This window comes from Mycteria americana, chromosome Z (assembly GCF_035582795.1).
Source record: "Mycteria americana isolate JAX WOST 10 ecotype Jacksonville Zoo and Gardens chromosome Z, USCA_MyAme_1.0, whole genome shotgun sequence".
Taxonomy (NCBI): domain Eukaryota; kingdom Metazoa; phylum Chordata; class Aves; order Ciconiiformes; family Ciconiidae; genus Mycteria; species Mycteria americana.
This window is the reverse complement of record NC_134396.1, coordinates 52,414,819-52,427,165: the sequence shown is the minus strand read 5'-3', so window position 1 is coordinate 52,427,165 and position 12,347 is coordinate 52,414,819. Positions and strand designations below refer to the sequence as shown.

At 39.4% G+C, this 12,347-nt stretch overlaps 1 protein-coding gene across 1 annotated transcript in view; it reads left to right on the top strand.

Annotated features, from left to right (window-relative positions):
- The window catches only part of SLCO4C1 (solute carrier organic anion transporter family member 4C1), a 32,235-nt gene extending 25,797 nt beyond the window's left edge, over positions 1-6,438 (top strand). Inside the window, exons 10-13 of the mRNA XM_075527462.1 lie at positions 920-1,107; positions 3,127-3,191; positions 5,045-5,182; positions 6,314-6,438. Coding sequence (XP_075383577.1) covers positions 920-1,107; positions 3,127-3,191; positions 5,045-5,182; positions 6,314-6,438 — 516 coding nt within the window. The remainder of the gene's footprint in view (positions 1-919; positions 1,108-3,126; positions 3,192-5,044; positions 5,183-6,313) is intronic.
- Positions 6,439-12,347: the final 5,909 nt, after the last annotated feature.

Here is a 12,347-nt window from a genome sequence, read left to right as displayed (position 1 = left end):
TAAGGCTTGAGGAAATAGTGGAGCAAGTAGAGATGTGAATCTAAAGAATGAACCCTGTTCAAGTAACAGTTTTTAGTAGTCAAGACATTTAAAGTTCTTTGGAGTATAACTTTTTTGAGTTGTACAGAAATAATCAGCAGTTTTGTTTAATAAACTAGGTAACAGTTAACATTAGCTTATTTCAATATTGGAAAACTGACTTTTGAGAACTATGTAAGATATAGCCTACTGTAAGGGAACTGAAGCTTTTGGCTACCCTTTGTTCAGAATTTACACTTTGCAAATAAAACCAGTCTCATGGGGAAAAAAAAGGAACATTTCCTCCCTTCCTCCAACCCTTGACACCCTCCACAGTGTTTAACGATTTCAAAGAGGTGATTTGTTTGAAAATTATATTTTCAAAAGTTTTTATATCTATCTATATACTGATACAAACAAATCTTGTTTTGAATGCTGCAGCTTGCCCTTTCTTAACTGTATACAGTAACTGGTGTTATCTTCACTGATTTGTAATAAGATTCAAGTGTCAAAGTTAGCATTTCAAGGCTTACTCTGTTGGTGGTTTTGTATAATATTATGTACTGCATATGGTTGTTCCTCTAGCTCTAAAATCTTGTTTAAAGTTTTTTATGCTTATACCTAAAAACTTGCTCCACACAAAATGGAGACTATTACTGTCTTTCTAGATCATAGAAACGAAAAATAATTTTTGCTCATGTGAGCTAGATCAGTCAAGTTCTGCTGAAACAGTTTTAAAATGAGGGTTACCATATGGTCATCAGGAAATGGACTGTTTCCCATAGTAAAATCAGGGTTTATTCTTGTATTCAGTGTGGTGCAGACCCAATGAACATCTACCATATTAGCGTCACTTAGTGTCATTGTTAGAGCTAAATTTTATTTCATAAATTATTTGTAGATGTACCACAACTGTTCCTGTATTGGGAAACCAGAAAGAGAAAATGGTTCAGAAGACTTTATCTATGAAGCTGTCCCTGGGAAATGTCCAACACAATGCAAATTTTTACCTTTATTCCTGACCTTCTTCTTTTTTGCTGTTGTTTTTACATTTATGGCTGTTACTCCAACAACTGTGGCCATTCTCAGGTAAGTGTTTTGTGCTGAGAAGTAGGTAGCATTCTTGTGAAAGATCAGTGAAATACTCTAATTTGGTTTGCTTTGGAATGTGGACTTAAACCAATGTGCAAGGGATTTCCTGTTGTAGTACTTGGTGTAGTAAGCAGGCAGTACTTGAAGCAGAGGACAGTTATACCACTATTTGCTATCTCTAATTACATTGGGTTAGTAGATACTGTTTGAATCTATTAAAATCTTGTAGCAAAATCCCTTTTATGGGAGCACTCCTTATAGTTAAAGCAAGAAGGAATAAATGTGCCATGTTCTTGGATGAAGAAAATATTCAACTAGCCCATGTATTGGTAGTGCTAGGACTTCAAATTGTACCAAGAAAAGAACAAAATAGCAATCGGTCTCATATTCTCAACCTTTGATTCCTGTCTCAGTTCAGAGTTCTGCCTTGCAAAATTGTAGTCTGTCAAGAACTGTAGACTGCCTTTCATATGATATTGATGTTGTATGTGTGGTAGTCATTAATATAAAATATGACAGCATGTATGTGGCTGTTAACCAGTGGTTTGACTGTCTTTCAAATTGCTGAAACTCATATGCATGAAAGCTAGATATATTTTTTTAATATGTGGTCCTCATTCTGAAAGTAAAGCTGTCTCACTTCATGTTGAAATCTGACTTGTACCTTTAATACTTCTAGACAGAAAATGTTCATGACGCATAGGCATACATGCGCTATACACATGATGCCTTAGGAGGGTGTAGTTAGATGCTTTTTCCAACTTTCTAGGCAGGGGGTTGGGGAGGGGAGTGATACGCTGCAACAGTGCTTTGTAGTAGCCTCCTGTTCGGGGTTGGTGTAAATCTGGAATTAACAGCTTGTCATATTAGTGTGGGAGCAGAATAATGTGAAGTGTTGCATTATCTTCAAAACTGAGATGACAGTTTTATTTAGATAATTCTAAGCAATAACATTTGGAATTTTGAATCCTTGTACACTTCAACTGAAATGGTGAAACAGATTTTATGGAAGAGATTATTTAAATACCTAAATGTGAGGTAAGTTACTACAGTGTATTCTGATATCTCTTCAGTAGGACTATTCTGAGCAACTTCAAGTGTAAACCCACGTGTTCGTGACAGTGTTCTAGCGCTAGAAATAACCACCCACACTATGCAAAACTTTCTCCTTCCTCTACATGCCTTTATGAGTAGGGGGATCCTAACAGTGACTGATGATAACTGCTCATCTTGGATGTTTTTCTATGGCTAATCCTCATACATACTCCACAATGTGGGAATAACTGCTGAATATTTAAATACTGTCTTTTTTAGCACTGACAGTGCTTCAGTGATACAGTCTATTAAAGAAACGAGTGCTGAAAGTAAATTGTATAAATAACTAATACTCAACTAACTTAACCTAGCTAAGTTAGGTTGTATTTAATCTTTTTGTGGTAGTATCTTTAAGACATTGTCAGGATAAAATGTTTGTTGCTAAAGAAGTATCTGAAAGAAATACGTAGGAGGTAAGGAGGTAAATTCTGCTAGTTGTTAAATCAACATATTGATTTGTATAGCATAGGCCAGAACTGATTAATTGTAAGGTCAGGTGACTATACCTAAAGGTAATGGGAAATACAACACCTTGTGCTGTGCTGAAGCCTAGTCTCAATTCATGTATTGCTTCTTTAGGAAAAGCAGCTCAGGATTACATTCTAGCACTGTCCTTAAATCCTTAGTGGTTCTGTGGGAAAAATGGTCAATGGTGTATCAGGGTGCTGTTGGTAAGCTAGCTTTGTTAAACCAGTTCAATCTAAAATTCCTTGATGAGCTATGGGAGTTGCTTCTATTTTTTTGTCAAAACACTTCTTGAAGTTCTTTAGTTACTTGTTCTGCACACTGGATTTCTCAAACCCTCTGCAATTAACAGGTTAAAAGAGTATATTAAGACAAAGCATACTCACTGAGGGACAAAGAGAAATGGAACAGTTAAAACTTGTTTACCAAGTCTTAAACCGCAAATCTTGTTTACAGGTGTGTGCCAGATAAACAGCGCTCATTTGCTCTTGGAGTACAGTCAGTGTTTCTACGACTACTGGGTATGACTTTCTTGTTGAAAAACTTGCCTTTGAATAATCTACTTATTTGACACTTTTCTAGACTTAAAATAATGCATTAAGAAGCTTTCAGAGGACCTTGAAGCAGCCTGTCATTGGCTTATAGAATACACTTGTTATAAGGCAGATGCTATCTGGATTCAAATTCCTTTTCAAATAGGGCAAGTGCGCTCATTTTAGCCTTTCTTGTTCTTATTGGAATGAACAAAATACAGGTAAATGTCATTCTTTCAGCAAAAGGCACCTGCTGTCAATTTCCACAAAGGAGGCCTATTCTGAAAGCTGAGTTAAGAAAAAGTAATGTAACAGAAAAGAGCTCATGTAGTTAACCTCTCAAGTTCCAAAAGCTAAAAGAAATGACACTTTCTCATACAGTTCTATCCTTATTGGCCATGCCAGTATATTTTGAAGTGGATAGGTAGAGTCTTTCCTCTTCTCCCTTCCTTTTCAATTCCTTTGACTAATTTTAGCCTTTACTGAAATTGTAGACACTTGTACATAAATAATTACTGAGGTTTTTATGTGGGAAATCTACTATTTAAACTCTAAATCTAAGCATCTCCAGGATTTTGGTAAGAATGATCTTAAATAAAACACAAAGCTAAATGTATGTATTCTCTGAACCACTCATTTGACTTTTCTCAGGCTTATTTTAAGGTCTTGTTTTTGTCTTAGACACTTTTTAAATGGCATGTGTAATTCAAGGCTCAGTTACTGAGTAGACTTTTATGTCAATATCCAGTACTGCAGCCATTTCCTGCCATTTAATATCAAATGTCTAGCAGTGAGAGTTCTGCTTTGCTGTACCTGTTGAAACTCCAATTAATATAAGTCATTCTACCACTAAGGCATAACAGGAGTAAACATCCTCACAGGAAGAGATTAGCTGGGAGGTAGTGTTAAGTGTTGTATGAGGGCTTCTTGGTTTCATTTGAATCAAAGTTAAGGTATCTATGGCAGAGTCTTAACTCTTGACTTCACTGTGGAGCAGAGGATAGGAGAACTTTTTGCACTGTCAGTACTGACTCTAACTGAAGAAGGCAGCAACTAACAGCATTACTACCAACAAGATATTTATGCTGTAGACTTGAGGAATCACACAGGGATCCTAGGCAGAAAAGCTGTAGGGAGGACATAGCTGCTTGTTAGCTGAAGAACAGTTTAGGTTTTGAGTAGGTTAGGTAGACATGCAGTGATGTACCTGGAGTGTTTATAATAAAATTGGCTATACCTGGATGCAAAACACTTGTGCTTTATAAAGCACTGTTGTAACAAAAATCACACAAATCTAATAAATTCTACGCAGGAATAATTTTAAACACTACTCATTTTACATGAAACTTTTCGTAGAAGCTTGGCTGCATCTGAGGGATGGAAAAATGTTTAATTGAACACATTAACATAACACTTTAGATCTTTGCATTTAGAACAGGTTAGCATATATGATCTGAGGAAACCAACTTTTCCTTCAGTTAAAATCCTGCTTCCTTGTTAAGCTGTTTCTCCCTAATTTTAATCATATTTTTCTTTTCCAATTAAAACTGAGGAAGTTACGAGAAGCTCAAGTCTTTGAACAAAGTTCTTGCTTGATAAAGTGAGAGCTGTACAAAGAATTAACTGACACTCTATGCATCCTACCTATTAATTGAGAGCAATGGAAGAGGCACACTTGCTATGTAATATGAGCCCTATGACTTTGATTAAAACGTTATGTTTAGTGTGTGGCCATCCCATTTTATCTTCCCCACCAGCTTGGCATTTCACTGTATGCATTAAGACCAGGTAAGACTATTCCAAGTAACTCAAATGTTCTAACATGTTACTGTGGTTTTTAGGTACTATTCCTGGACCAATTTTGTTTGGTGTTGCTATAGACAACAGTTGTACCCTGTGGGATATTAATGAATGTAAAACTAAAGGAGCCTGTTGGGTTTATGACAATGAAAGAATGGCTTATCTGCTGATGGGCATAAGTAAGTGACTTCTTTATTCTAAGCACATGTACAAGGTAATAGATATATTGACCTTGACTACTAGATGGGAATTATTTTTAAAATAGAATGTTAACGTTTATTTTTTAGCAGCAGTGTTTTTTTAAAAAAAACTTTTTCATAAATAATAAAAAGCAAAGTATCATGGAAAGAGCAAGACCACGTTAAGTGGCTCTTAAAAATAACCTAGAAAACTTTTTTAATAATAATACAGAGTAGTTTTGGTCTTTGATCTTTCTTCATTGTCACACTATTTACTGAATTTTAAGGGATTGGCACACATTTCAGTCTTATCTGGCTTGGTCTGTTGGCAGCTTAAGGTCTGAGGAGCTTTCTTCCTCTTATATTTCAGTTCTTTTCCCTAAATTAATATCAAGATCTTGAAAATATCTCTGAACACTAGTCAAAAATTTTCCCAACTTGTTTAACAATCTGTTCCTTTCAAGTGTGTGAGGTACGTATGTCTGGGGGAGGGAAGGCAGGCTAAGCTTGCATCTGTGATAACAGCTCTTGTCCTGTCTTCTAGCAACTGTGGTACTTACAGTACATAAACTGAACTGCTAACATCTTACCTTGAAACTGAAAAAGCAGGAGTCACAACTTCAGGTTTCAGTATCTCTCAGGCATATTTGTGATAAAATACAATCCCTCCTCTTTTTGCCTTCTCCTTGCTCCCCCAAGTTGCAAAAACACCACTATGTACCAGTGATGAGTAAATGGAACAACCTTTTAAGGCAGCTGAGGATAGAATACTTAAGATTTGTATGTGGGGAGTTTAGTTTGTGCAAAGAAAATATTGATGCAGTGAAGAGCAGTACTGAAAGAAGAAGTAAGGAAGACTTACTTCCTTATGGGGTGAAGAAATACAGAACTGAAGCAATGGCAATAGCTGCTGCAAGCAAGAACTGGCAGGCAGGTTCAGGGGTCTGAAGTCAGTTGGAAGACTGCCTTTACCTGCCCTTCGCAGTTCATGTAAAATACATTTAAACGGAGGCTGTGAATTTCAAAGTCTTACAGTGTAACTCACAGTGTGAAACTTTGTAAATGACCAAAATACTCTTGTCTACTATTGAAGGTGACTGCTACAAGGACTCTTCTATTCTTTGCATTCAGGTGCTGCTTGCAAAATCATCACAATCATCTTTGTGGTCATGGCAGTATGTTTGTATAAGCCTCCACCAGCGAGTGCAGCCCTGTCACAAAAGGATTCAGAAATGGTATCTGCTATACACACGTAAATCATGAGCAAATCAGGGGCTTTCGAAAGAAGCCAATAAGAATAAGCACTGCTACAACACTTGTAACAAAGTTCCTGTTCCTGCACACCATTAGCTAAATATAAAGGATCATATTCAGTTCTTGAACAACTTAAAATATTTATGCATGTGTAGTGTTCTCTAACTTGCTAAACATACTTTTTAGTATTGTTGTGTATATACAAAAAAGTGACACTTAAATTTGCAGTCTAATTTTAAATATCTAATTTATAACTTAAGTGAAACAAGGAGGAATACTCTGATCAAAAAAAACCAGGAAAAATGAGCTGAACTGGGCTGACTGTGAGCCCCATTTCCCCCAGCTTATAAAGTAATACCTAAGTGAGACTGTAGTGGGAGAAAACTACCTTGGTATATTAAAGGAAACTGTGGATGTTTAAAATGGACTTATTTTAATGTGCATATAATCTGGGCTAGTGCCTTAGTTGGGGATTTTGACTGCAGATACACTTGGGAACGTGCAAGTATGGACATGTTTTAAAAATTTTTACATGTTATCCTAATGGTGTAAGTTCACTTTTTAGTATTTGCAGAAAAATGTAAATAGTTATTATAGGATAGCTGGGTTTGTAATGGCAAATTGTTTGTGCCTAAGTTTCTATCTGGAATATATAAAGAAAGTTGCTGTCCAGCTGCTTTCTTTAGGCATTGTTAACATTTTTCTATAAAATTGAAATAAAACCTATTTTCTTACTACTTCTGTGTATGCTATGTCATTTCTAAGTGTCTGAGTTCTAGGCTTCTCAACTCCAAGAAACACAATGCTGGAATAACAGAATCGTATAGGTTGGAAAAGACCTTTAAGATCATCAAGTCCAACCCTAAACCTAACACTACCAGGACCACCACTCAACCATGTCCCTAAGCACCTCATCCACATGTCCTTTAAATACCTCCAGGGATGGTGACTCAACCACTTCCCTGGGCAGCCTGTTCCAGTGCTTGATAACCCATTCAGTGAAGTAAAATTTCCTAATATCCAGTCTAAACCTCCCCTGGTGCAACTTGAGGCCATTTCCTCTTCTATCACTAGTTACCTGGGAGAAGAGACTGACCCTCACCTCTCTACAACCTCCTTTCAGGTAGTTGTAGAGAGCAATAAGGTCTCCCCTCAGCCTCCTTTTCTCCAGGCTAAACAATCCCAGTTCCTCAGCTGCTCCTCATAAGACTTCTGCTCCAGACCCTTCACCAGCTTCGTTGCCCTTCTTTGGACATGCTCCAGCACCTCAATGTCTCTCTTGTAGTGAGGGGCCCAAACCTGAACACAGTATTCGACCTGCGGCCTCACCAGTGCCAAGTACAGGGCCACGATCACTTCCCTAGTCCTGCTGGCCACACTATTTCCATCCAAGCCAGGATGCCATTGGCTTTCTCAGCCACCTGGGCACACTGCTGGCTCATATTCAGCTGGCTGTTGACTAACACCCCTATGTCCTTCTCTGCCAGGCAGCTTTCCAGCCACTCTTCCCCAAGCCTGGAGCGTTGCATGGGATTGTTGTGGCCCAAGTGCAGGCCCTCACACTTAGCCTTGTTGAACCTCATACCATTGGTCTCAGCCCATCAATCCAACCTGTCCAGATTCCTCTGTAGAGCCTTCCTACCCTCAAGCAGATCAACACTCCAGCACAACTTGATGTCATCTACAAACTTACTGAGGGTGCACTTGATCCCTTTGTCCAGATCATTGATAAAGATATTAAACAGGACTGGCCCCAACACAGAGCCCTGGGGAACACCACTTGTGACTGGCTGCCAACTTGAGTAAACTCCCTTCACCACCACTCTTTGGGCCCGGCCATCCAGCCAGTTCTTTACCCAGCGAAGAGTACACCCGTCCAAGCCCTGAGCAGCCAGTTTTTCCAGGAGAAAGCTGTGGGAAACCATGTCAAAGGCTTTACTGAAGTCTAGATAGACAACATCCACAGCCTTCCCCTCATCCATTAGGTGGGAAGTTAGCAAAGAATATGTATGAAAGCATCAAAAGTAGGAAAATACAGCTGTAGTTGTTCCTTTTGATTTATACACTGTATGCTATTAAAACTGTATAGCACATCCATTGTGCTATACAAATTAGCCCACTCTTACCAGTTATTAAACTATTACTGGTTACTGAAATATCATTCAATATTGACTGAAAACTTTTAATGAGCAAGATATCCTCTGCACTTGCTTTACTTTGTTAATGTAAACTTCCTTTCTGTTGCACTGGCTATGCATGTCACTCTTATGTAGCTGTGTGTGTCCTTTTCATCTGGTTACATGGACTCTACTCATTGACCCTACCAAGATTTTTAAACAAGTGTTACAGCAAAGGTTTGTGGCATATAGGTCATATTTAATCTAATTCTTTAAATGCAGCTGTTAAACTAGGTAGAGGTTAAGTATACAACTGAAGAAGAGGATCCTCTATAACTATTTAATAAGAACTATTTGGGAAATCAAAATAGACTACACCTCCTGAAAGCACAGGAATTCATGGCTTTTGAGGCAGAGGAGGAAAGGGGCAGAATACAACTGAATTTATGCTTACTCTGTTTAGTCTCCTGATAACTTAATTTCCTCATAAATGTGTTTATAGCAAGGTGGGTAACTTGCTTTGAAAGAACTAAATACTGATCTTCCACAAAGTTTGGGAATATGGCCTAAAACTCTGAATTCCATTTTGAGCGCTGATCATGGTTTGTGTGGGGTATAGCAAATCACTTAATCATAGTAAAGACATGCAGTATGGTAATTAAACTGGTAAACTTGCTTCTCTTGTTCTTTCTTGGGCTGTGAGATCATAGTTTACAGTATCTGCTGCTAAATATGATTGCACAGATTACAAAACTTGTGGGGCAGAGCAACAGGAGCTTCCTCTTCTGAGGAAGTTATCAGCACTCTTAGTTGCACTGGAGTGGTTATTTGGGTGGAGAAGGAAGGAAGTATGGCCATGGTGTAAAATTACAGTTAACACTAAAGGCTGTTGCAATTTGTTATCTAGCCTATGACTTGTTAAAGATTACCCTCTCTAGTTTAGGAAGAGCAGCACAATGATTAGAAGAGAGACCAAATATTTAGAACTGGGTAAGTTTACCCATTTACCTTGTGTCATAGCAATGCTAAATTAATTGATATAGCAATAGATGGCAGAGATCAGTAGGTGGTGTATCAAAGGTTTTAGTAAGTAAAAGTAAATATCACAGACAAACTGAACATGTGTGTGCTAGATATTTGGACAGGGAGGGTGAACTAAACTGCCCAAATGACTAGGCGCAGAGGATCAAAGCACAAAGTCCAGTTCAAGTCAAGTCAGTGGTGCTGTACCCCACAGATCAATACTGGGGCCAATCCAGTTCAACCTCTCCATTAACGACCTGAATGATGGGATAGATTGTGCTCTAGAGGAGTGGCTGATAGACCAGATGATTGTGTTCCATCCAGAGGGATCTTGAAAAGATGGAGAAAGGGGCAAACGGGAACCTCATGAAGTTCAACAAGGGGAAGCGCAAAGACCTGCGCACCCAGGGACAAGTAACCCCATGCACTAGTAACATGCAGGGGGCCATCCAGCTGGAAAGCAGCTTTTCAGAGAAGGTTCTTGGGTTCTGAGCTGGGGAAGCTCTCTTCAGCCAGGAAAAGGGAAGGCTCAGGGGGATCTGAGCCTTGAAGAGGGGGAAGCCAGACTCTTCTAATTAATGCCCAGCTGTGACTGGATGAGAGGCAGCGGGCACAAACTGAAACACATGAAGTCCCCTATGAACACAAGAACTTTTTTTTTTTTTAACTGTGAAGGTGGTCAAACATTGGAACAGGTTGCCCGAGAAGTTGTGGAGTCAGCATTCTTGGAGATGTTTAAAACCTGACTGGACATGATCCTGAATAATCTCTTCTGGCTGAACTTCCTTGAGCAGGGGGGTTGGACTAGATGATCTCAAGCCATCCCTTCCAACCTAAACGGTTCTGTGTTTCTGTGAGATGCTCCTCCGTGTGGCCTTTGTCCTATTCACCTTGTGATGTGTAACTTCCATATGGATTCTTGCAAGGGAAGACCTATCAGTTCTTGTGGAGTGTCCTTTGGTTTCTTCTTTTGGGTTTTGTTGTTGTTTTTCGTTTGCCTTTTTTTTTTTAATATCAGCTTGTATCTCACATTAAACAACATTTAGCAGCTAATACTGTGTGTACGTCTTACTGGATTATATTAGTTCTTTTCATGCTAACAGTGACAAAACATTTCAAACAGCAGTTGGTGGTCTTCTGTGATTTGTACATGCTCTGTGAACTACTGTTTAGAGTGCTTACACTGCTAAATTCATGGACTCAGATCTTTGAGGTTGTATTAAGTACCATGGATTTGGGCTTTAAGATGAATCTCAAGTATTGTCCAAAATAAAGATGATTTAAAACTTTTTGAAAGTTGCATCTTCTAACTAGCATGATTATTTTTAGAAGCAAATCCTAGTGCAAATGAAGCTGTCCAACTAAGCATTGTAGTTGTGTGGCAGTGTGCTCCCCCCCTCCCCCTGCTCCCTGCACAAGCAGTAACCATCAGTGGGAGTCATCTTGATAGCTGCATCCAGCTTATGGTGGGCCTTGAGGACGAATACCAACAAAGTAGCCAAGGGCTGCCTGAAGCAGGGATCTAAACCTCTTGCTGATATGCAAATGTGATCATAAGTCAATCATCCTACTCCTTAAATAGTGGACAGCCCAGGGCCCTTTGAGCTCTCCTGCACGGCAGCTGGCTGCACGCCAGGATCTCCCCTTGAGCAGGGACGCCTCTCAAGGTTCCTCCTCGAGGTTGAGAGATTCCTTGCCACAACAGATCCTCGGTAAGTGATTAATAGCATGCTAAACTTTGAAATCTTAGCTAAGTGATATAAAGGATTGATTGCGCACATATATAATCCTTTAGACATAAACCGTTGACCAAGTCTGGGACTAGGACTGGATCTAGCCACACCTAGACTCCTGTCTGAGAAGGAGTTTAGAAAGCAAGGGGACCCTTTCCAAACCTCATGACTCAACGGGAGGGTCTCCCTGACAGTTTTGTCTGACCCTGCCCTCTATGCAGTAAATAATCAAGTGTACCTCTCCATTGAATCTTGTTAAAACACTGTCGCATTGAACTTTGTTAACTCCCTATTCTGTATCAATAAACTATATTTTTACTTCTCTCTAACGAGTGAAGTGCACGCTCACTCCATCCGCGACAAATTGACGTAGTCAGCAGGATGGCAAGTAGTATCACTGATTATTTACAGAGGCATGGAGTGAATCCGAGTCCCAAATTCTCAGCAGAATGGACTCGTGACAATTGGCATAATTGGGAAGCCATTGAAGAACACCTAAGAGTAACTAGAGGCCACACAAAAGATGGAAAAGGGAAAGGAATTATCTGCAAGATGCTAGGTGCCCGTTTAGAAGCTGCACATCAGGAAAGAGACAACAGAAATAAAAAGGAGCAGGACCTAGAGAAAGAAATAGAAGGCAGAAAGGCAACTGAGTTGTTACTATCTTTAAAAACTGAACAACTGCAGAAACAGTTACAGGAGGAAAAGGAAAAAAGACAAAAGTTGGGAGAAAAGGTCGAGATGATGCTTGTACAGGCTCCCTGCCCCCCCCCGACATCATACAAATTAGGAAACTAATAGTATCCCCTGAAGACTGGGATGGAGACATCCGGGATGATCCCGATGATAGCGAGCCAGAAGATGACGACCCTTTGTTCCCCGCAAATCCTCCTGAGTATGAAGCCAGACCCATTGTTAAAACAGAAAGAACTGTGGGTCCTCGGGGTGGTCATTGTGAGAGACTGAAAGAGTTAATGTCTCAAACATTGTGGCGACTTGAGGCACTATTTGCATGGCGACGGCAGGTCGGTGAGCACG